General features: G+C 35.6%; 1 protein-coding gene and 1 long non-coding RNA gene across 2 annotated transcripts; one reads left to right on the top strand and one right to left on the bottom strand.

Moving 5' to 3' along the window:
• Positions 1-19,388, top strand: adra1aa (adrenoceptor alpha 1Aa). Its single transcript, XM_052604931.1, has 3 exons — positions 1-297; positions 7,283-9,042; positions 17,036-19,388. The coding sequence occupies exons 2-3, from the start codon at positions 8,118-8,120 to the stop codon at positions 17,566-17,568; spliced, it is 1,458 nt and encodes a 485-aa protein (XP_052460891.1). The 5' UTR covers positions 1-297; positions 7,283-8,117; the 3' UTR covers positions 17,569-19,388.
• Positions 15,311-25,916, bottom strand: LOC128019011 (uncharacterized). Its single transcript, XR_008185032.1, has 3 exons — positions 25,867-25,916; positions 25,655-25,712; positions 15,311-16,116 (listed from the first exon to the last, which is right to left on the bottom strand). It is a non-coding gene; the product is annotated as an uncharacterized LOC128019011 (long non-coding RNA).
• Between the last annotated feature and the right edge of the window lie 990 nt (positions 25,917-26,906).

The raw sequence follows: 26,906 nt of genomic DNA, 5'->3' as shown, positions 1-26,906 counted from the left end.
GTCCACGTCCACGAGAACAGAGGCACCAAAGTTTGTGCGTAAAGGAGGCGGCGCAGCGCGGGGCGACATGACTCACTCACTGTCATCTCCTCTGAGAAATACTGATGTCCCGAGGACCCTTCTGCTTAAAATGTGCGCGTGGAAACACAGAACTGCACTTGACTCGCTGAACTTGAGCTCTGCTGTTTCCACAGCGATGACAGGAGAGATTAAAACGATGACCCGGGGACGCGCTGCGTGTCCATCCAGCCAAACACCTCCGGATTGAGTTCTCGCGTTCACTGACACGCTGCTGAGGTGAGTGTGCACTCACTGCTAGACTATACTGACAATGCAATCGTTAGAAATGTTGCTTTTCCTTTTGCAAACTACGTTTGATGTGCGTTGGAGTGAGTCTACAGGTTGCTTCTGATAACTTCATATATATACGGTGTTGCGTTTTGTTTACGGTCTTTAAAAAAAGGTTTTTTGAGTGTGTTCGATTGTTTAGTGGTTGTTGGTGCATACCGATGTAATGCATTGATTAGCCTAGTTGTGTGTTCCAGAAATTTCTGCATCCTCTCCCAGCTGTCAAAATGATTTATGCCTGATGGGCAACATGAAAAGGTTACTCTTCTTGTTTTGTATTGACTGGAGCAAAAATATTTTGATTATAAATGAGATTTTTTTTCCCCCAATTCTGTCTACTCAAACAAACTGTTGAATCAGTAAATGGAAACAATGGTGGTGTGTATATTCTGAAAAGGACACACACATACATATATTAACTATCATATAGACCATTGCGTTAGCTGCGCAAAAGGTCGTGGATTCAATTCCCAGGGAACACACACAGTGTTAACAAAAATAAAATATAATAATGTCCTGAATGCACTGTAAGTCGCTTTGGATAAAAGCGTCTGCTAAATGTAAACTATATGCACTATATGCATTAAGGATAATGCTGTTGATTTTCATTTATGATAGTAACCTTCAGAATCTTATATTTAATAATGGGGGAAATTAAATTAATTATAATATTTTATTCTAATAAGTTTCTGATTTTATTAGCAAACAAATCTTTATATATTTATAATATGATATACTTTTTGTAGTAGAATCAAGATTTTAACTTAAGGTTTGCATTAATATTTACGTTAAAGGTGCTGTTCATAATAATAATAATTATTATTATTTTAATCACCATTTTTCCTTTCACTGGTTTATTTTAAATGGTCATTCAGTGTAACATACATTTTTAAAAGTCTCTTTATCAATATGCACATTGCAATTTTTAAAACATATTAATGTTTAATTTTTAATGTCAACTGCATATATTAAAAAAAATATATTCTTTTGAACATTAGGATACATGGAATATGTACTTTTCTGAATATATTGCATAATATTTTATAAATGGAAATGATTTTTTTACATTAAGAGAATATATTCCATAATTTATTTATTGCATATGCTATTGCATACCAACTGCCCTTTTATATATGTGCTTTCTTAAATAATGTGAGTCTCTCAGCATGCATTTTCTCTTGTTCCTGAAGAGGAATGTTCTAGAAAGCCATGGACCTGAGCTTTCAATCAGGTGAGAAACAGCACTGTCCGCGTGCTCTGTTCACCTTCTGATGACGTCTCATGCTTTGATGCTACATAAACACCAGCAGTCAGTGACGGAACTCATTTCTGTCTTTTTGAAGCCTGTACATTAGGAAGCTTCGACTTGAATTACCTTCCAGCGTTGAAGCCTAAATATTTCCCTCTCTTTATGTAAAAGCAGGCAACCGTATCTATTAATTTGAGAGAGAGAAAGCGCTGTGGCTCTGGTATTGTGCGCCCCTGCAGGGCTGCGATAAGTACTAGGCAAAGAAGACCAATAATTGTGATTTAATCTCAGTCTGAGTTAGTGTAACCTATGGGTCGTAGAGGGACCACTGAGCTGAAAACTAGCAGATTGACTGTTTCTGTAACGAGCAAGACTGTCAGGCCGCCCGCAGGACACAATATGTTAATGAATAATACAGACTCCTCTGAAGTCTTTAAGGAATTGATCAGCTTAAAATAAATATTGACTAATCCTCATGTCGCTCACTCAGAAATTGCTAGCAAATTTAACAAATAATCATGAAGAAACAAGTAACACATTGAATTAAACATTACATTTTGTAGTAGAGGTGATGAGCTGTTTTTGTCGAGTCGTTTTATGTGTTCGGCCATATGGGAGCCAGTCTGGTAAAGCTCAAGGTCTCTGACTGATGTTAGTGAGAATCATCTGGCTGTCAGTTTAATTTACTGTTTGCTTGAGGACTAAAACAACAAATGATTAAGTTGTGTCCCTCACCATAAGAGAGTGCTGCCAATCAGATCGAGCTTTGCTCCTTAAAGGAATAGTTCACACAAACATGAACATTTGCAGAAAGCCTCTGGCCATCCAAGATGTAGATGAGTTTGTTTCTTCATCAGATTTAGAGAAATGTAGCATTCCATCACTTGCTCACCATCGGATCCTCTGCAGTGAATGGGTGCCGTCAGAATGAGAGTCCAAACAGCTGATAAAAACATCACAGTAATCCACAAAACTCCAGTTCTTTAATTAATAATAATAATAATAATAATAAAAAAGCTGTTTTTGGAAAAAAAAAAACAGTGTGGGATTGTTTTAACATGTAAACGGTGCTTGATAGGTGCAGCTTTTGCTTCTGATTCAGACAAGATTACTTTTTTCATGGGAAAAACCAATATTATGGATTATGGCCAGAGGCAATGGTTTGGTGTAAAAATACAAATACAAATAAAATTATTAAAAACTTTACAAGCTTTTTGCTTCTCAAGACATTAACTAATGGACTGGAGTGGTGTGGATTACTGTGATGTTTTTATCAGCTGTTTGAACTCTCATTCTGACGGCACCCATTCACTGCAGAGCATCCATTGGTGAGCAAGTGATGGAATGCTACATTTCTCTAAATCTGTTCTGATTAAGAAATAAACCTGAGAGTGAGTCAATTTCAGAAAATGTTCATGTTTGGGTAAACTATTCCTACGATATTTATAAATCAACTAAACTGAAGATGATGAGAGTTGATAGCAGCTCAGGAGAGAGCGGCACAGGGGCGGACGGTGAGCGCAGGCAGGAGGGCTATTGTGCAATGCAGCATGGCAGCTCAAAGCGAGCCAGCTGAAGCTCTGAACAGCTGCTGTATCAGCATGGAGCTCCACTCGACGCGCCGCTGAGGCCCAAAGTTCAGACGCCGGCTGATGTCGTGATGGGGAGATCAGAGAGAGAGAGAGCGCTGAACTCCACTATCTCAGTCCTAGCACTAGTATTATCACGCTGAGCCTCGTGAACCCTGGACGGGATTCGGTTTCTCTCGCCTGTGTGTATAAATACAATGGCAGTTGGGTTTAGACAGGAGACCAGGAAATGAATGCTGACACTCACAAAAAAGCTGAAGTGAGATAATGCGACGGGGGATTTGTGTTAAAAAAAATTTTTTAAAGACAATGTGAAATCAAACTCGACCAAAATTGAACATCCCTGGTCGTATTATGAATAATTCATCAGTGCACGTTATTTGTTTGTTTTCATCAAAATGCAGTTCTCCAACTGTGACAAGACTTTTGTCTCTCCGGGTGGGTGAGGAAAATAATATTAATCATTCATTTCTGAGCTTAACAACCACAGACAAGTCAAATCCTGATTTTAATGCATAGCATATGACTTTTCTAAATATCTAGATGTGCCAAAATGTGCAATATGACAATGACCAGAAGTAATATTAACCGTGAATTTCCAAAATCACTTTCTTAACTGTTAAATTTCAAGACATTTTATATATTACCATTCGAAACTCTCTTCTGCTCACCAACGCTGCATTTATTTGATATCTGAAGTATTATTACAATTTCAAATGTTTTCTATTTGAATACATTATGAAATGTAATTTATTTTTGTGATGCGCAGCTGAATTTTCAGCATCATTACTTCAGTGTCAATGGATCCTTCAGAAATCATTCTAATATGCTGATCTCTTATTATTATAAATACTGAACACTGTTGTTGTGCTTCACATTTTTGTGGAAACCGTGATACATTTTATGTCATGATTCTCTGACGAATAGAAAGAACTGCATTTATTAAAAACCGATATCTCTTGTAACACAAATTGTGACTTTGATCAATCTATAGCAAAAATGCATTTAATAGTAAATATAAATGCAGTTTTTTTGTTTACTTAATTAACTAATGTTCAGTCAAGGAAGTAAGTTCACCAAACGTTGCCTTTGTTATGCCTTATTAATTTAAAATTCCTAATCAGAAGAAGAAGGAGAATGTTTAATAGGCTTGTTTTGATGTGCAAGAGTTTTATAATTTCTACAATACAAATACTTTGTTAATAAAGTGTTGCACAAGCCAAAGCCGAGCATCTTACTTAAAAATAAAAAATTAACCGTGAATTTCTAACATCACTTTCTTAACTGTTAAATTTCAAGACAATGTCCAGTGTTGCACAAGCCAAAGCCGAGCATCTTATTAAAAATAAAAGTTTTGGGCTTTACTGAAAACCATGAAGAGCTTTTAACATCCATTGAAAGGTTCTTTAGATCATTAAAATGTTCTCAGCTATAAGAAAAAAATGGTTCATTTAAGAACTGATCATTGAAAGTTGCTTTAAGGAACCCAAAACGGTTAACCTTTATTTCTGAGAGTGTCAGCACCAGCCTAACAGCTCCTGTTTTCTAAGCACAGTTGCTGGTTGAGTGAAGCAAGAGTAATTCTGTGTCCTAACACCTCTGTAGTGTCCAGCCAGCAGTGAGAGTCACCTCTGTGCCTCATTAAGCTGGAAATCAGATCAATATTCCTACTAATGTCAGACGTCTGAGTAGGAGTGTTGAGCTTGCATGCATTTCTCCTCTAAAAGTTAATTGATAGAGTCACAAACGGATGGTAGGTGATCTCATTAGAAGTAATTGGTGTCAATCCAGAAAAATAATAGAGTGATGAAAAAGATTCTAGTTTTTTTTTGTTGTTGTTGAAAATGAAGCATGTGTTTTATCAAATGGCTTCCTGTGTGCAGACTCGCTGTCACAGCCTTGCGCAGATGAATTTATCCTGACATCATAAATAGAGACACAACAGACGGAAAAAAAAGATTCATTTTCCAGTCTGTCTGATTCTGCTGATGCCGTTTGCCAGAACGCTGGTTAAGGTAGAAAACTGACAGAAGAGAACAGAAGATTTTAATTTCTAAGGGTCAGGAAGCTAGAAATCTTCTAAAAGAAACAAAACAATACCGAAAAAGGGGGATTTGTTGTGCAGCTGAGGGATTTGCCTGAAATCATGAGATATTTGAATGCTATTAAATATGTTTTCTTAACTTACTAAGCTTTTTTCTGTGTCTTGTGGGAAGCAGCAAGAATTAGCTCGATTAAAGTAGGAATTAGAGAGCATAAAAATGGCAAAAATGAAAACATTCTCAGAATTCTTTTTTCTTCTTTTTTTTTTTTTGAGGCAGCCTTGTGTTTTTGCCCAGTGTGTGCGTTTTTCTCAACTGTGAGGCACAAAAAAAAAATATGTTGCTGTTTCACTTGCTTCTGAACTGGCCACTCAATCTCACAGGACACGGTCTCGTTAAAACCCCTGTGAAAGGTCGTTTTCTGCATCTGTGGTCTCCTTCGCTCACAAACAATCTGAAAGTCAGGCTTTATGTGTTCTGGAGAAAATGAGAGTGCTTGACAGAGTGCTACTATGCTGCATGCTGCTTTCTGGTTGCTGAGCTGGTTCGGTGTGTTACTAGGGTATTTCAGCTGGTTGCTAGGGTATTCTGGGCTGTTTTTAGTATCTGTCATGAAATGTGTGTCTGCAGGCTTTTTATACCAGCAGATCTATTAGGTTTTAGGGGTTGTTAATGGCTGGCTTTGTGGTTTTGAACAGGCTTTTGTATAAATGCCTAAAATAAAGTCAGTGCTGAACAAAAGCTCAATATATTTTATGGTTTATTCTATAAGATACTGTAAAATGAACCAGTAATACCTCACTTGTGAGTCTTGAAAAAATCCTAATGGGACAACAGAGGGTTTTTTTTCAGGGGAATTAAACATAATCGCATCGAACAGGTAATCTCATTTACTCACTAGTCACTCATTGTGTTTATAATCAAGCTATTCTAACTTAAGCTTTTTAACTCATAGATTTTAAAATAAAGATTTGTCTGAAACTTGAAAAAGTGAAGTTAAAGTCATGCGACCCATGTGTAATCTGTGAATAGTCTAAGCTTTTTACGTCTGGTAATTGAATTTGGGCTTCAGAATTCAGAAAATATTTTTTTATTAAGATTATATTGATAGATAAAAAGAGTATCATAATACTGTCACAGAGCTCAATTTTTGCAGTTATCAGAAAGTCATGGAAATCCTATTGTTTATTTTGTTGTTGTTGAGGGAACCTTGACAAACCTTCGGGCTGTCCTATAAAAATACTGATTTGATTAATGTACCCTAAAGACTTCTATCTGAAACCTCATTTTGAAGTGTCTTTGCAATTTCAATGTTTGCATAGTGAATGTGAAAGTATGGCTAAATAAACATTTACCTTATTAATTTAGACTACTTTTTCAATGCATGTTAGAACAAATATTAAAGTGTGTATTAGCGACTGTTCATGTTTATTTTTGTCCTGTATGATTTAGTTTTTGACATGGTGAATGAATCACTCCAGTCGTAAGGGTCAATTTCTCTGAATTTGTTAGGATCTGACGATATTCGGCTGAGATGCATCTATTTGTAAATCTGGAAGGGTGCAAAACAAATTGAAATACTGAGAAAATCACCTTTAGATTTGTCCAAATGAAGTTATTAGCAATGCATGTTACTATGTATGGTAGGAAATTCACTAAATATCTTCATGGAACATGATTTTTACTTAATATCCTAATGATTCTTGCATAAAAGAAAAATCCATAATTTTGACGCAAAGGCAAAAATGTTTTTGGCTATTGCTAAAAATATACCCCAGCGAATTAAGACTAGTTTTGTGTTTCAGGGTTGCATATACATAAAATGATTTGATTGGTTGAGGATCGCTCTTGGAGAGAAATCCATTTGCAGGCCCTTTATCAGAGAAATATGAATTAATGTATCTATATATCATTACCCACTGGAACGGGCTCATCATTTTATGCTAAACGACTGCACACTTCATTATAATGCATGAGCTGTGGTTTAAAAGTTGCCTGACTGATAAATGAATCCACTTCAATGATAAAGCTTCATTTTCTCTGTCTGTTTTCAGGGTTCATCAGTCTTCAAACCAAACCAGCATGGCTGCTTTACGAGCAACTCTCTCCTGATTGAAGCCGGTCGCCTAAAAACTGCGTGACTCACTGAGAACCGCTCTTCAGCCAAAAATATCTCCTCAGCATATGCCAAAGTGCTTTTAGCTTTGTCCTTGTTATCCGCTTGGCAACCTCAGTGACACCAGCCAATGCCATGCAGACTTTCGAAGCGAATCTGATTCTTGATTGACCGTCAGCAACATGTGGACTATTTCCAACCACTGCAGATGTGCACAAAAAGACAGGAAGCTCTTGTTTCACAAAGTGCGCTAAAACATTAACAGGGCTTTATGGTTGTGCAAAGAGAGCTGGGGACACCTTCACACATCGATGCATTAATCTAAGACGGATCACTTATGCATGGAAACTTCATTTGTACCTTAATAGATCACACAGATTGCAACAACAGCATTAGTGTCATTCACATTGTTCCATATGATGTTGCAGCTGCATGAGGTTATGAACATGTCAAAACAACCCTTGAATTTATGACTTACGACAAAAAAAATTTACATTCTCCGCAGCATAATATGTTTAGTTCCTCTTGTTTATTCCTTCACCCACAGCTATTTTCCCCATCGTTAAAAGCCCATCTAGGAGAAATGAGAAATGAGATACAACAGGTTAAATTTCATCATATTCCCTCATTGCAATGCTGGAAGTGCCCCAGTGTTCTTGCACCACGGCCAATGCAGAAGTAGTGCTCTCAACATTTTCTTGGAGAGGATCCGATATTAAGGTGCAAATCGAACTCACGGCATCGCTGCATGCCCAAAATCAGACCTTTATTAAATGCCTGGACGTCTTGAACAGATGGTTCCCCTCAAAGACAACATGACTCCGGAGTTGTTCCCTGAAAACTGTACCAACTGCAGCCAGGTTCTCGTCCCGGAGCTGAATGTCATAAAGGCTGTCGTTCTGGGAATGGTGTTGGCGATCTTCATCATTTTTGGTGTTCTGGGCAACATCCTGGTCATCCTCTCGGTGGCTTGTCATCGTAATTTACGCACAGTGACTCATTATTTAATTGTGAACTTGGCAGTCGCGGACCTTTTGCTGAGCTCTACGGTTCTTCCGTTTTCTGCAGTCTTTGAGATGTTGGGCCGTTGGATCTTTGGAAGGACGTTTTGCGATGTTTGGGCGGCAATGGACGTCTTGTGCTGTACGGCGTCCATCATGAGCTTATGCATGATTTCAGTGGACCGATATATCGGCGTTAGTTATCCTCTGCAGTACCCGTCCATTGTGACAGAACGACGGGGGTTGCTTGCACTCATTGTTTTGTGGGCTCTATCCATTACCATCTCAATTGGACCTCTTTTTGGATGGAAGGAACAAGCCCCGGCGGACGAATCCGAATGCAAGATTACCCAAGAACTCGGCTATGCCATTTTTTCTGCGTTGGGATCCTTCTACCTCCCTCTAGTGGTGATTCTTTCGATGTATTGCCGTGTGTACGTGGTCGCGAGGAGGCAGACCCAAGTACTTATCAGTGGACAGAAAACGGAAAAGTCTGATCACGCCGCCGAGGCCGTAACTTTGCGGATACATCGTGGGAACACAACGGTGTCAGAGGACGAGGCCTTGCACAACCGGACACACTTTGCATTGCGTCTGCTCAAGTTCTCCCGGGAGAAGAAGGCCGCGAAGACCCTGGGCATCGTGGTTGGATGCTTCATCCTTTGTTGGCTTCCTTTTTTCCTGGTTCTTCCAATCGGTAAGTGTCTCAAGTACTAACATTTAATTATAAGCGGATACAAGCTTTGGGAAGAAAAAAAAAATAGAATAAATAAATAAATGTCGCAAGAGTTGCGTCTTTCATTCTCAATATTTATCTTCTTATTTTTTTTATATCTTTTTTGTTAAAATTCAGTGTCACACCAATGGCACATTTAAATAAATCCTAAGCAAAATAAAATTAGTAGAAAATGTATAACTTTTTTTTTTTAGATTTATCAACACGTGCACTATATAAAAAGACTCTTTTTATTATAATTCGGTTTTCAACAGCTTTTTGTATTTTAGAAACATGTTTTTAACATTGGTAGCACCAATGACATTTTTTTAAATGTATAATTTTACAATTATTTAAATGAATTAGTTTTGCTTTTTACAGTTGTTTTTATTTTTTAATGTGCAAAATATATATTTTCATTATTTGTGATTGTTTGTCACTATACTTTTAGATGAGTTATTCACCTGTTTGGCAGAAGCATTGTCTTATATATATATATGTGTGTGTGGGTGTGTTTGTGTGTGTGTGTATAAAACATGCATGCTAATTATTTGGACTAACAGGGAAAAATTGTGGTTTAGTGTGATTTACATTAAGCAAAATAAACTTATGACAATTTTTGTCTGACTGTATTGATGATTTTCAAGTTGAGCAGATATCGACCTTTCCCCATAGGAACTTATATGAATTGTTCTTAGCAAGTCATACTTCGTACTTAGCAGCATTCCCAAGATGGCTATCAAGTAAACCAACTTAGCTCAAAACGTTCTTTGTCAGTGGTCAGTGTGGTTTAAATGACTATAAGACTAAACATCTTTAGAAGAGGAAGAGTTTTAGTTACCTCTGAGAAGAGATGCTTTTTGCATTGTGTGAAATATCTCATCCGTATGTGATTTTTCATACTGTCCCTTGACAGAAATAGGTTAACAGACATGCACAGGGACATTTTTTAGGTTTCCTGTCTGAAAGTCGAATGCTTAGAGATTTTTCCATATGCTAGGAGATGAGAAAATAATAAGCTCAAGTGGGTAAAATGCTGCCATGTGGGGAATCGAAAAGATCAGTTAAATATTTGAGTCCACGCAGGCCTTGGTTGTTAGTGTTTTAGTGATTTTAGCATGTAAACGGGTCGAAACAAACAAATCTTGTAGTTCAGCAGAAGTGTTTGCTGTGCCAGAGGTTTAAAATATGTTTGTTTAAACCTTCGTTTCGAGCATTCCCTCAGACAACAGGGTCACGGGTGTTTACGCAATATATCTGGCGTCAGAAATGAGTTTCACAGAGAGTCGGAACGATCTGTAATTCCCTTAATGCACAGCAGAGCTTCTTGCATTCTCCAGATATGAATTTTAGCTGTTATTATATTTCCCACCCCTGTAATGGGGCTCGAGCGAGACCTTTCGGTTCAAGGTCAGTCAGAGTTAAACCTCATAATAGAGTCTATTCAATCCTAAAAAAAGAGAAAGAATCCAAACTGTATTATTGGAAAGCCAATGCAAACAATAGCATAATCTTATGAATCTGTGGTAAACGTGGGAGCCTGTTTACTCAAAAGCACATGAAAATGATTATGAATCAGCATGGAGATTTATAAGAAACATGATTTGCACAATACTGAATCGCTTGCTAATTAACTGGCATTAGATTGCATGTAACAGAGTGTTAATAATGCTCAAGGGATTCAATGACCTTATCAGTATGACTCAGTTTGAGAGAAAACACAGCACACACTCGCTCTGCAAAGCGCGTTCAGTAACAGTGAAATCTAAAACACTACGCTCAATAGGAAAGTTGTCCGTTTAATGTTACGCCGATCGATGCTAATCTATTTTTGTATGTATGACATCCACTGTAAAGCTGAGAGGCATTTTCACTCATAATGAAGTCACTGTTTAGTTAGCGATAATTAAAAACATCAGGTTGATTGTTTTCCCAGTAAACTAATTACATGCTATTTTCATCACATGAACCACGGGGTGCCTGGAGCAGAAAGACTTCATACAGATGCTGTGTGTGATATAATATCAAGGGGATTTCGCTGACGAATGTAGGTATCAGGATGAAGAATTTGCCCTTCAGACAGACAATCTTGATCTTAAATCTCCCCTCTGTGCTTCCCATACAGTAGCAGCAGTGCAGAGAGAAACACTTTAATGCTTGGATGACTCTTAGGAACATCCACTACATTAAAGTCATAGTGCTGCATGAACACAGTGACTTATTTAAAGACCCAGAACATACAGAGCCAGTGAAGCCAAAGACAACAGTTCTTCAGAGGAGACGCTTCCCAGAGAAATCTAAATGTAAACAATTCAGTATATTATAGTTATTATTGTAATTCCTTTGAATTTAAGGGGTTAGGGGTCTTTATGAAAGTCAGTAAGCAACCTACATGGCATGGAGTTTTACAAGAGCAAAAGTTAAATGTTAAACTCTTAAAACAATAATATCAATCTTCACAATATATCGGTACCATTTTTGTTAATTATTTAGAAATCATAGTTTTAATAATAATAATAATTACTAAAATATTTAATTGAATTGTTTCTCCATTTTTACATTTAGCTTTTGATGTCATAACAGTGACTTGATCACTGTTAAATTGCAATGTTTAGCAAAATAAAATAATTCAAATTAAAATAAATAAAATTAAAAATTATTAAAATTAAACAAATTAAATAAAATCTATACAAATATTCATTTTGTATACTGCACATTATAATATTGTTTTATAATTTTTTATATGACATTGTGTATAATTGTTATGAAGCATTATATTTTTTCTAAAATGTAATAACAATAAAATGTAGAAACTATTTTCACTTAACTGCTAGTGGATTTTTAAATAAATTACATATTTTGATGTAAAAAAAAAAACTGCAATAGTATTTTAAGTATCTACAACATACTCCAATAAACTCAATTACAAAAATAGAGTTACTACAGTTACATTGAAAAAGATTCTGTAGCATCTTGCACTTTTATTTATTTATTTATTTTTAAAAGAGATCCTATGTGAGTTTGTGATGATGGCATCTGGTATTTGGTGTCCTACTGTATTTTTGGTTTAGTTTGTGTCTGCATGTGTTGAATTGGTGGGTCAGTAACTGTTCAGGATGTTGGATGTCACCTGTAGCCGAGTCTATTAGTGTGTGAACACGCTCTCTCATGAGACGTGAGCTCTGTGTGTCATCTATTTCCAGGCAAACCTGCGTCAGACAGAACCACCGCCTGTATTACAGAAAGGACACGGTCGTACCGTGACGTATGCATTAGCCCTCGGTGAATCTTTAACACTGAATTCATGTCTGAAAATCTGTGGCATTAACACAGTGGCATTAACACTCTGTTTTCTCTGATCATTTACTCTGACAAGGAACCACGGGAAATGAGGCGGGAGGTACCAGACTGCTCAGGCTGAAAGAAATTAAATTGAAAATGAGCTCAGTCATCCTGTATTTTTGTAAGCATTTGCAGACTGGGTGTGTAAATAGAGTAAAATGCAGTAGGGATCCGTGAGGCTTTAATAAATAATGGCCATCAGTATCTGCTGTGGTTAATATTACATTAGAGCTAATATTAAAGAGCAGTGGACCTGACATTCAGAAAAGCACAGGCAACCAATTTAATGTCTACAAGTTTTGAGAGCAGCATGTGTTTTTTTTGTGCAAATATTATTTTACACTTTATTTTATGCTATGATAATCAGGGTTATTATTATTAACTAAAACTACATTACTTATAATTAAGAAATGCTTCTAAATTTAACCCCTAAAATTAAATAATCTAAAACGGAAGACTTAAACTTCAAAATGTAGAGGATTAAAAACAAAAACTATTAAATGACAAAAACACTCAATAATTCAAAAGAATTGAATGAAAACAGAAAATTTCATTAAAAAATATATACAACTGTAGTATATACTAATAGTATTTTTATGATAATATGATAAAAAAATGTATCTTTCTGTGACACCAATATATTTATATTATAGATTTTCTATTTATATTCCTTATTTCTCATATTTGATGATGTGAGATTATAAAAGTCTTCTTAAATAGATGGTGCAAACAGATGAAAGTTATTCTTACATTTGATCAGTAATTACTTGTGGTTATGTTTAAATTGTCCTTGTCAAGCTCAGCAGTTCATTTATATAATGATGTTCTAAATAAAAGTGAATAATGTCATTTTTTCTCCCTTGGGCCAAAGTACAAAAATATTGATTGCATATTGTGGTGTGATGCAATGATATTTATTCATTAAGGCGGGTTTATTAGTCATTTTTGCAATGACCTTCAACCCCAATGTTTTGAATATGAATAATACCATCAGTAATGACTTTTATTCTTTATCTGTTGTTTCAGAAGTGTATTTTAAACCAGTGTTATTAAGAATCACTGAGATACTGTTACAGTGTTTAAAGTTTTACGTTCTGCTTTCATGTTTATTTTACTTAGTTTACAAATATTAAAAAAAAATCAAAATATACTTAATAATTATTATCATTAATTATTCATTTTTAAGTTATTTTAGGTTTTTATATTTTATTTTATTTAACATTAATTTTAATTTCATGCAATGGGATTTTTTTTTTTTTAATGGTTTTAGTTAACTATAATAATAACCTTGTTCCAAACATACTACAGTGGAGTGGAAATAATGTAGTGCTTTATAGTAGCTTTTGGTACAATGCAGGGCTACATTACATATTTAGCATGGTAAGGAAATAGTTTAAAATTAGCTATTGGAAACCCATATTTGTTGACCATTAATCTGAATATTAGGTGGTTCTCAGTGGTCATTTGGGCCTGATTAGTCCAGCTTTCCAAACAAAAATTATTAGGGAAAAAGCAGAGATTTCCAGGCACAATGTCACTGTTTCCTGAGAACATCCTGGTCACTTTCTGTTCTGACCGTAGCGTACGACTGTGTCAGAGGTCTTTGTGTATGATGACACTAGATATCCTCAGCGGGCGTTTCTAATGATGACTAACAGAAGATCAAGCAGTCAGGGACACTGTTATACACATCTTCAGCAGGACCTGCTGGCTTGATTTAGCTTCAGATGTATGGCTGTATATTTCCGTCCTCTAAGCCTCGTAAACAGGCTTTAAGCCACACCTGAGTGCGCCGAGGACATAACCTTTAATGGAATCTGACCTGATAAACATTCACTTTCATCGCTTAGTCTTTTTACGAGAACTGTTTGCCACAGCCGCACAGAAATTCTCAGGGTTTGACTCCAGCAAACACATTTTTCTGAGGTTCAGTCATTATCATCATGGGCTTGGCTGAAATTGCTTTTGTTTTCTCATTTTGACTTCTTTCAATTTAATGCATCATTTAGTTGGATCCGCTATTTATATTTCCACACACATCACTCGGGATAGAGTGGAACGTCAGAGCTTTAATGTTTCCATTGTTATATTATTCTCTCTCTCTCTTTATACATTAGAACATGTTGTGATTCCTGGCTTTGAGTTGTTAAGAGTTGTTACCATCAGTAGTTGGATGAATCTCACACGAGCAGGTTAAAGTTCACTCCAAAATATTGTTTTTCTATTAATATTTCAACTTTATTTAGGGCCATTAGCCCATTACCCTTTTTGTTTGTATTACAAACAATATGTAACCATGTGTTTAATTGTCATGAAAATAATGCCAAAATGAAGCATTTCCAGGGTATATTTCTCTCCAAAATCAGAATAAAGACTGATACAAATAAATATATAAATTAATAGATTGTACATTCAGATAAATGGTTTTAATTTAATTTTAAAATGTTATCTTTGTTTAACTATGATTACTATGAATGCAATTTGTTGTTAAAAATGTGTTTGTTATGAAAATAATATAAAAATACAGCATTTCCACTGTATATTTCACTCCAAAATCGAAATAAGTATTTTTTTTTTAAATAAAATTTGTATATTTATTTAAAAATAAATTACAAATAAATGAAAAAAAAGTATTATAGTGATTTTTTTAATGAATGAATTAATACATAATTTAATAATATATATATATATATATATATATATATATATATATATATATATATATATATATATATATATATATATATATATATATTTTTTTTTTTTTTTTTACATAAAATAAAGTAATATTCTGTATTATAATCATGATGATGAAATTTTGGTTAAAATGTGTTTAATTGGAATTTTTGAATGAATTCAATTAATGAAATAAAATGTACATGCAAATATGTGTAAAATATATTTGCTTTGTATTGCAGCCATCATGCATTAATGCATGCATAAATGTAAAATGATAATAATTTTTACAACGCCAAAAATTGTAATTGTAAAATAAATCTTCTAATTCAGGGTGAAATATGCCCAGTGGACAGTAACTGTTCTACAGCATCTATTCTCTTGATAGCCTGAAGATACTAATGATTAAAGTGTGCCGTTTAGAGACTATTCCCACATCGCTGTCAGTCAGTCTCTGGCTCTCCTTCACCCTTGTGTGTAAAAGCCCCTCTTGACTCGCTCTTAAAGTGCGTTACGAGGCGACTCCAGCTTTTAGCTCTGAAGACAGATGCTGCGTCTCAAGGCCAGGTGACACTTTAATTCTTTTAATGCTACGAAAAATCCAGTGGATGTGTGAACGGTTAAATATAGGCATGCAATTTTATTTTTCTGTGGCTTTGTCCTTTATGACACCGAGCAAATCCCTTCCTCTGAAAGGTCCTTCTCTGATCACATTGAGCCGGATTTATGACGACAATTTTAATAAAAGTATTAACCTTGATTAACGGAGGAACGTTCCAGCGTGAGTTCAGATCAGATGCTATAAAAAGACTTGGCCGGCATTGTGATGCATGACGTAGTTATCCGTGCTGTCACACTGAAGCAGCAGCGACAGACAGAACGATGATTTCAGAAGCATGCACACGTTTTTCTCTTTCCCAAACGCAAGCTTCCTCATTTTCTGCTCCTTGTCTGTTAATTTCAGGTCCCATTAATCATCCCCATTACATGACGAGATGAGTCTTCAATCTTTTTTTTCTCAGAGAGAGAATGAAACAGCTGAAAAACATCAACATTTTTATTAATAATTCATTCATATCAAAATCCAGATGTTTTTATTGCATATTTAGTGTGGTCACATGCATTAAAGCCGACAAGAGTCAACACTGAAACCTTTCTTGTCAAGTTGCATAAAAATTCATGTTTTAGAGATTTTATTCTTTGTGTGAACGTCAGTTTACATTTGATGTCAATACTGCAGGATAAAGTCATCAGTCTCAAATAAACAGATTTCTGCTATCGTCGGTTTATTGATTTGATATTGATCCTCTTTACTCACTCTTGATTATATTGGGAATGATTCATCAGTGCAGATTATTCACACTATCTGGTTGATGAATACAGATTAATATTCGGCTTTACTAACTGACTATAGAAGTAACATAGGTTGCAAATGTGATCTTACTAATTTTAAAATGAATTATTGACTTTTTTTGTATATGCATGCTTAATGAGAAAATATTTGAAGTGGTCGACCAATATATTTAGAAAAAAACAATGTTTTATATTTTGTTTTATAATTATCATTATTATTTTTTTAAATAATATTTGCACAACAATTTAAATGCTCATATATATATATATATATATATATATATATATATATATATATATATATATATATATATACACATATTAGATTTATATTTTTGTAATATTTACACAATTTGAATAAAAAATGTGTTCTAAATATTTTTTGATATTTAAATACAAAGTTTAAATATACACTGTTATAAAAATTTAAATACACTGTTTAACTATATGCATATTTATGAACTTTTGACTGATCATGAATTACTATTTTTGATGTTTGATCCATGCAAATATGAAGCAATTTTATGATGCCAGTCCAGTAAAATTCCTTAAACGAACTTTGAATAGGTATGTGCTCATTCCCTGTGTCTTTTTCTATTTCTAGGTTCCATCTTCCCGGAGTACAAACCCTCAGACACAGTTTTCAAGATCACGTTTTGGCTGGGCTACTTCAACAGCTGCATCAACCCCATCATCTACCCCTGCTCCAGTCAGGAGTTTAAGAAAGCCTTCCTGAGCGTGTTGGGAGCCCGCTGCCTCCGCAAGAGATCCACGCCGTCCCACGCGATCTACCAGAGCCACAGTCACCGACACGGCCAGCTTCAGATCCTCGGCCTGACGAGCCGAGACAACCCGTCCCGCCTGAGCCCGTCCTCCTCCATCGCTCTGTCCCGCAGCCCGTCCTCCCGGGACGGCCGGGAATGGCAGGCCCCTTCCCAGACATCATCGGTGGGGGCGACCGGGGTCAGCGTGGGAGCGAAAGTGGCGGGAATGTGTGGTAAAAACCTGCTGAGGACATGCTGCTGCGTGAGAATGGATCCTCCGCAGCCCGAGCCGCCCGAGCCGCCAGCGCAGAACTCGCTTCCCGTCATCAAAATCCACCAGCTCTCGCTGTGTGAGGACGGGGATGCGGTGTGAAGGAGCACGCTGGGGAAATCACTCCACACACGCTGGCTGTGATGCCACTTTGCCAGCTGACAGGGCCTTAGACTTGAGAACACAAACTGATGAAGAAAAGCGAGCTTTCGATTGAAACGATCAGCGATGGGAACATTGAAAGCTGCTGCAACAGTGTTGATGCTTCATAAAGGCACGGATCAGCTTTACATGAAATCTCTGTCTTTATTTATTCACTATCATGTTGTTCTAAACCTGTCAATGAACTGAAATGCAAAGGAGATTTTGCAGCTTCAACAGAGGGGAGTGCATGCCTGTAAATCTCATTTGGAGCAGTTTGAACCTTCAGACAAAGTATACAGTAGATATAAAACAGTTAATTTGTGTATTTTTTTGTTATGCATCATATTTTCTACATCTGGCATTTATGGCTTATATAGTATGATATAGAAAAATATGGAGCTCATACTCGAGGTGAAAAAAAACAATTTTATTCAGAGGCCCAAGCTGAGCAAAAACGTGCAATTCATGTGCAAGTCACTTTATCTCCCGATGTCTTAGTTAGATGATATTTTAAAGCGTTGGTTTATGATCAAAGCTCTTTAATTTCAAAACATATAATGCAATGCAATACAATGATGATTGAGAGATTTGTAAGAGCCTGATGATCATATTTGATACTCACAATTCAACATGATTAAAAGAAAAATGATTTATGGATAATAAAGTAAGGCCATACTTCTTGAAATATTACTAAAAATACAAAAGCTTTTCTTATATTTACTTCCCAGAAATCAGAACAGATTTCAGAACAAAATGCTAATTTCATGAGCTGAAAGAGGATATTTGTATTATTTTACTGAATAAAAGTCTAAACCATCAGATAGATGACCGAAGGCATGTAGCAGAGTGTGTACAAGGTTTTCAGCAGCTTTGATCATGTTGATCATAATATATTACTGTATGCTTTAGGGTTAAACTGACTATTCATCAGACAAATCAATCACATTCTTCAGAAGGTGTTGAATATAACGCACAAAAATAGACTATTTTATGTTGCTTCTATTGTATTTTTTGAGCTTGATAAACACAGTTGCTGTGACCTCTCACTGTTTTATGTTTTTAGGTTTGGAATAACATGAAGTGTGAACAAATAATGACAGAAATGTAATTTTTTTAATGAACTATTACTTTAAAAGGAGGATGTTCGCTTGGACATTATAGTGGACATCATTCTGCATGGATCTGTGATGATAAATATACCAGCATTTGTTTTGTTTTTTAATTGACTTCAGTTTTATTTTAACATGTCTAATGAGTGGTATATTATATATGAGTGAAACTTCTATTTTTGGCTGTTTGTTCTCCAGTTCATATCTTCTTCATTCAGTTCTCAGAAATTGCACTACAGTTAATGGGCATGGGCTGTTTGCATTGAGTATGATTCAAAAACCCATTTCGCCTGATGATTAATCGTGGAACCGTATTGAACTGGGTATTGATCGTATAAGTGTTTTTGTGATAATCCTGCTTTGGTCGCTAAAAAAATGATTCCACATCAACATCAGATACAGCTTTCCGTGTGTTTCACTTTGGGACCAACCATGTCCCTTCCCATAAGTTGTGTTCTCATTACTATGACCTCAGAAATACACAAATTTCCTTGTGATATTGATACTTGACCATAACAAAGAATATGTAATGACCTCAAAATGACCAACTTATGTGGCTTAAATGCCTTCTAACAAGTGGCACTTTGTTATTGTGTTTCTTTCTCAAATGAAAGAAAACCAAATGATTCCAAAACAGAAATACCCAATAAAAAAATGACTGCATCATAAGTGTATCGGGAATCGTTGTAATTGAGCTTCCGGAACAACTGTCCATGAGAATGTCCTCGTGATTCCTATGACGTTCAAGCAGTGGACACTTTCCCCTAGTGACACTTTCCAGCACTGCTGTGCTGTTTCAATCAAATATGAGAAATGGCATAAGAAGTGTGTTTACTTTTAATGTTTTGGGGTATGATGATCGGGATGTTCGGGAAACCACATACTCTAGTCTGGGGTCACAAATTCATCCCGTGAGACAGTACAGTACAGCCTTCATATTTCAAGAGCACGTGTGACAGTTATGACTGTACTTTTGGGGGTTTGTGTTCTGTTTGGTTTTTTGCAAGAGGCCATATTTTTTTCTCTGAGCTGAAGTCCACTTATAACGTTAACATGCAGGAAGTTGTCCATATTTATATGTTTATATATAGTAAGCACACTTATAATAAGCATTTGAAAACGCAACAACCATCTTCCCAAATTTGTATTAAGAATAGTTCAGTTTCTTAACACAAACACACACACACACACACACACACACACACAAGTTTGTTAAGAAGTCTGGTGGTTGCTTAGTCAAAAGAGTCCATCAGCAAGTCTTCGATCGTTATGTTGTTGCTGTTTTATTTTATTGTTAGCCAGCTTTATTTTCTGAAAATGACAAGTAAACCTGGAAATGTAATACACTTCTCAACAAGCCGCATGAATTGAGGTGTCATTCACAATCGGTGCACGGTGAGTTAACACTGAAGCTCAAGGGTTTGTTCGAACCCATACCCCTTATTCTTAGCAATAGGAATCAGGATGCTTGTCTTAGCAAACAGCACGAATATTATAAACTCACTGTGGCTTCTCAGAATGTCTGTTTTTGATTTATGGCAGTGTTCAGAAAAAGCCTGTTTGAGAAGCATAAACCGAATCATCTGGGAAAAGGTTATTTTCACAGTAGGAGAATAGTTGTGACTAGTCCAAAACCCTTCCTCTATACAGTATCTTCAACATCTTATCAGCACTGTTCACAGCGTTTCTGAGAACGTCTCAGATCATTTCGTGTTATGGAAGGTGGACAGGGCCAAAGGTCCTCAAATGAAATCAAATGTAAATGTAAAGTTTGACCTTGCATTGGTATGTTATGTGTACATTATGAATATATAATGTCATATCATTTTTAGTTGTTTAGTTTTTTCTCAGCTAGAAAAGTCTTTATTCACATTGTAGCATTAATTAATTTACTAGCACAGTGGCTATCAGTAAAGCAATGCCACCATAAGGTCCAATATTTGGGTAAATCTAGATGTAAATGTGTATTACGTCGGAACATAGCCAGAATGTGCATATGCTGAAATGTTTAAATTTGTCTTAACGCTTGGTCTTTACACAAGGCAAAGAATGTGCGTGACTACACATACAAAAGAAACACATTCAAAATGACCATGTTAATGCAGACAAACAGTCTGTGTTGATATGGTCAAATTTCACATATTACATTTAAAGGTTTTTGGCCCTGTCCACCTTCCATATCTAGTGGCATCTCGTACCATAGACGGTGCTTCGAAATCACTTATTTTCAAGCAGGCGTTTATTGCACAAGTGTCATATTCGCTGTCTTCCTCTTTATCCCTGTGTTGATGTGGGGCACCAGACCACCATCTTTCTTCCAAATGTAAATTTGGTTTAGTGCAATCTAATATATTAAAAAGGCACAGAAGGTCAAACGCAGTGGTACGCTACTAATAATACAATCAGAATAAATCTATAGAACTCAGCATATTGCAGGTTTAGCAGACAAAATGTTCAGCTAATGTTGAAGTTTCTTCTAATTTCCAGTCTTTTATTTGGATTCAGTAAAAGTCAACAGTGACCAAAGGCTGCTAAATTCAACAATAAATGCCATTTAAGACTGTTTAACAATGAATTTCTTTAACAATGAGTTTTCTGTGAGACATAATGTGCATGGGTGAGTTGTGCACAATAAGACCTGGAACAGGCTGTACACTCTCAGAAGAAAAGGTACAAAAGCTGTCACTGGGGCACCCGGGGAACCATTTGAATAGGTACACTTTAAGCACATGTGCCTTTAAAGTACCAACATGGACTCAAAAGATGTACAAAGATGTTTTTTATGATAAAGTCTTATCTTGAACCACAATAAAAAAAAAAAAAATCATCATAAAAGTCTAAACTATCCACATATATTCTTCTGAAGTCTTTGTTTGTGGCAAAAATAAAATCTTCCTTCCAAGGCAAAATTATTCATTATATGATTTATATTTTACTACTCGGATCGGGATCGCGAATCATTTGAGTCAGTTTGAAAGTTTGGAGCAGGTTCGCGAATCATTTGAGTCAGTTTGGGGATCGCAAATCATTTGAATCAGTTCGGGAGTTTGGAGCGTGTTCGCAAATCATTTGAGTCAGTTCGGGAGTTCAAAGCGGGTTCGTGAATCATTTGAGTCAGTTTGAGAGTTCAGAGCGTGAATCATTTGAGTCAGTTTGGGAGTTCGTAGCGGAGTCGCGAATAATTTGAGTCAGTTCGGGAGTTCGGAGACCCAGAACAATAAAACCCACAGAAGAGGTGGGAGTTCAAATGAGGAATCTTTATATTACCAAACTGCAGGGAGAGGAAGAGTAGATCATGATCTGCAAGATTAACCACAGCAATCAAATAGTGAGCGAGTGATCTGCTCACCTGTTTATGTTCGTGGATGTTTCGACGTAGAAAACCATTCGGAATGGAAATTTTGATATTTTACTTGTTAACAACATACTTTTCGTACATTAATTTCAATAAATGTTATGAAATTAGAGAACTAAGCCAATAGTAGTGCTGGCGGTGTCATTTGATTTGGATGGGAACTTCGGATTGTGATTCATTTGAGTCAATTTGGGAGTACAAAGCGGGAGTGCAAATCATTTGAGTCATTTTGATTCAAACGAATCATTTGAGTCAGCTTGGGAGTTCGGAGCGTGAATCATTTTAATCAGTTCGGGAGTTCGGAGCGGGTTTGCGAATCATTTTAATCAGTTTGGGAGTTCGGAGCGGGTTCGCGAATCATTTGAGTCTGTTCGGGAGTTCGTAGCGGGATCGCGAATCATTTGAGTCTGTTCGGGAGTTCGTAGCGGGATCGCGAATCATTTGAGTCAGTTCGGGAGTTCGGAGCGGGTTAGCGAATCATTTGAGTCAGTTTGGGGATCGCGAATCATTTGAGTCAGTTCGGGAGTTCGGAGCGAGTTAGCGAATCATTTGAGTCGGTTTGGGGATCGCGAATCATTTGAGTCAGTTCGGGAGTTCGGAGCGAGTTAGCGAATCATTTGAGTCAGTTTGGGAGTACGGAGCGGAATCGCGAATCAGTTTGGGGATCGCGAATCATTTTAAAAAGTGCACTGCACGCATCAAGGTTAATGTAAAGTTACATGATGAAGTCATACTAGTGCGCGTGTGCATTTTGAGTGCGTTCTTTCACTGTATTATTTGGTGTATTCAAATACATTTATGAATGCATGTAAATGATCACAAAATTCAAGATATGGGGGTTAGAAAATGTATATATTTATATCATTTTATGTAGTTAATCAATATCACACGAAGAGTGCTATTTCAGTTTTTCTCCAAAAATCAGCATGATTAAAATGTGATATTATGTTACTACAAACAATAATTTAATTAAAAATACAAAATAATAGCCTAAAGAACCTTTGTGCCAAATTGTGTCATTATAAAACCTTTTTAGCATAAAAGTTTCTTTGGAGTTGAGTAAAGATCCCTCAATGAACCCTTTTTTTTCTAAGAGTGTACTGGAGCAATTCCCAGGAGAGAAGGGAGGAGTCTGGCTTAGTTTCACTTTTAAATCGGTTAAAAATACAAGTAAATAATACAATTTCCTTCAAACTGACAAGCTAAACCAACATATCTGATTATTACAGGGGTTATTTATTATCATAAATAAAAAAAAAAGAATAAATATTCATTATTTTTTATAAACTTTCATAAAACCCAAAAAAATAGTATTCCACACTGCAAGTCTTGTGAAGTCTTAATATAAAAAATCTTTAAGATCCATTAGTTTGCGAAACAGCAACTTTGTACAATATATGTTGACATGCAAATGAAATTTAATTATCATCACATGTTTTGCATTGAATAATAATAAAAAAGATTATCCCTTGATTTCACAGACAATGCTTAAAATTAGTCCCAGACTAAAATGCATCTCTGAGCTGTTTGAACTGAAATAAACTTGACATTGACACAGTAAGGTTTTTTATTAGACATGTTTATTAATGTCCTAATTGAACTATGATTGTCTGTGAAACCAGGCCTAAAGGTTTATTTTTGTCTGACATTAATTCTTTTGCATATCTGAAGGGTATTTTTTTCATACAAGTCTGTCTTGAATTTGTCACTGGCCTGACACACCAAGGTTGCACATTTCCTGGGTCTGAATAACACAGCGTTCTCACGGGACTGAGATACGCTTCATTCAGGCCTGCGTGAGAGCCGCTCCAAACATAGTGCACATGAGAAAGCCATCGCCCACAGAAACATGGCAACATGAAAATGTCTGCTTAAAAGTCCAACCCTCGCTCAAAGGATCGTGTGTTTAGATCCAAGACAATCATTTACCTTCATACTGATGATCAAGGATTCTGAAAATGGTATTTATGTATACAAAATATGTGTTTACAGAAATCAATCATTCACAACACATCTACACTTTATACCTCCATGCACATTAATGCGGAAACGTTTCCTGAAATTACTGTGCGGTACATATGGTGGTTACTGTACAGCTGTACAGCACCAGAAATCAAGCAAAGACTTATTGTGGAAACACGTGAAAATGTGCATCACTTTCACTGCAGATGTGTTCTCTATAGAAATGTTGAACAAATATTGACATTATAATGCATCAACCTCAGAATTTATAAATATACAAGTATTTTATTTCTGATATAGTTTCAAGGCAACATTTCTCATCTCCATTGAGTTTGCCTTTATTAATATTTTGTGTCTTCATTTGATTATTAGTAAAACACAACATTTCTAAACTATGTGAAAATTGTGATTAGACATACTGATTGACTGCTAAGATTTCTTTTTTCTACTACGTTTAATTTAACCATTAAAATTGAGTCCAGAAAAAATTAAAAGGGATTTCATAAAGGCCTATATAAAAAATACAATTAATAAACACAACAAAATTACTAAAAATATTTAAAAGAACTAATTCAAGATAAAATATATAAACTATAATGGCATCTCAATGATCCTAAAATATCAGTACAGAACATTGTTAATTATTTAGTGCAATTTTGAATTTCAAGTTGTTTTGATTTCATAATGAACAACCAATTTGGTCCAGATTCAGAATTTACCTCAATTAACTGCAATTCAGTAACAAACAACATGCTGTGTTTTCTGAATGGTTCAGGAGCAAACTGTGCTCATTAAAGGCCAAAATGGCTCTTTAAAAATCAATACTGGAGGCAAATACGGCCCTGTCGTACAGCTCCACTGCTAAAAAATTAATTATGTATACAGAAAATCAGACAATAGCCAGTCATGTGATGATCTCTAATGGGCTCTTGCCACAAGACAGCGGAGGAGAACTGAAAAACTTGTCAGGGTCATTAGTGTAGTCCTGGTGCCGCGGGGGAAGACAGAGCCTGCTCAACATCATCCGACAGGAACTTTAAATGGGAGCTTGTGTACATTTGCATCCCTTTTCAGAAGCCCTCTCATGTGGGAGGATGAAATCGCCTCATGCTCTCCCTCAGTAAAACTAGCTTCAAATGAGCACACATGAACAGAAAGTTATATATATATATATATATATATATATATATATATATATATATATAAAACCTCTTTGTTTTTTAGAGATTTACAATGATATAGTACCATGGTAATTTGGTTTTTGAATATGGTAATCATTTAGTACTATAATATTGCACAACCTTGACTTTCAATCAACTCATAATTAGTTTTTTTTTTCTTTATTTCTTCAAATACATTATAATGAGCCACAGGTCCAGATGTGTCTTTTTCTCTGACCTACAACACCTCCTACTGTTCTAATGTGAGCATAACACAGAGTTTGAACACTTTGGCTGTTCAAAACAGCATACTACTTCATTTCTGCTGTATGAAGCCAATACTCCAGTATGAATTTTCCAAAATTATCCAAAATGCGCTACAGAGCAAAACATTCTCAATGCATTGACACAGCATTGTCAGAAGAAGAAAAAAAAATAATTTGCTGTTTATTACTCACCCTCAGGACATCCAGCATGTAGTTTTCCTTCTATGCAGGAACAGTGCAAAAGATTCAGCTGAAACCAAACCACGGTTTTTGATTATTCACAAAAGTCGAGGGTTAAAAAAAAGGCAGATCCAAAAACGCAAAAAATGACAATATATATAATGTTCCTGAAAATATATTAAGGTCTTATGAAGTGAAACGATCGGTCTGTGTATGAAACTTACCCATTATTTACAACAGTACTACCTGTGCTCCAGAGTCAGGTAAATATGGCACGTGCGCGCTCACGCGTTCTCTCATATGACGTAAGCACCTACGTGAACTGCAGCCATGCTGTTTTTGTTTTTTATTACTTGAAAGAACATAAAAAATACCAAGTAAACAGCAATAATAAAACTCTTAATACATTTCCAAGAAGTCCAATAGCAGCACAACAAAGACATACATATAAACAAAATAAACATAATCAGAACTTTAAGAAAGAAATATGTATAAATGAATAAATACTATACAAGGACCTTAATCATCAAAAAATAAATGTAAAAGATTACACAGTTTATTTTATTTTTATTTTTTTATGTCACATGAGTTTTAAGGATATGAAGAATACAATTAAATATTTCTGGAAAAGTGGGGTTTATTTATGAATGACCTGGTCAAAAGCACAGTAATATTAACACAAAATTCACCATTACAATTCCAAGAAAAAACTATATTTGACAGTTTTACAATCAAAGTCAGGTAGCATAGAAGTCTTCCCAGAATTTTTTAAAAAATAATTTGCATATTTAAAACAGATGTTCCAATGACTCTGTGTAATGAGGTGCACTGATTGCAAGCCAAATTAACTCATTAAAGGGATAAATATCGTAAATAATTAAAAAATCTATACTTTTTGGTAGAATTGGAGAAATCTTGTTCTTATTCAAACCACTTTATCTTCGGGAGAATCCGAAACAAGGGGTCTCTTCTTTACTTTAAAAGGGAAGATCAGTGTGTTTAAAACCTTATTCTTACCGCTCTGCTCCCAGAGATGATTAGATTACCTGATCTTGGTATCACACCTTTAATAAACTGAACCAAACCAGCAAGGAACAGCTTTCACCAAAGACACATATTATTCCTGAGTACAATTAATATTGTATTTTTCACAAAAATAATCATAACTAAGGAAATTACTGTCATAATGTGCACAATGGACCAGATACCTTTGTCCATCCAGTCCTCAAAAATAGCAAATTTCCTTTTAATAAGGATACACTAT

Source organism: Carassius gibelio, chromosome A8, assembly GCF_023724105.1.
Source record: "Carassius gibelio isolate Cgi1373 ecotype wild population from Czech Republic chromosome A8, carGib1.2-hapl.c, whole genome shotgun sequence".
Taxonomy (NCBI): Eukaryota; Metazoa; Chordata; class Actinopteri; order Cypriniformes; family Cyprinidae; genus Carassius; species Carassius gibelio.
Note: the sequence above shows the minus strand (reverse complement) of the source record. Positions and strands in the feature narration are given on the sequence as shown.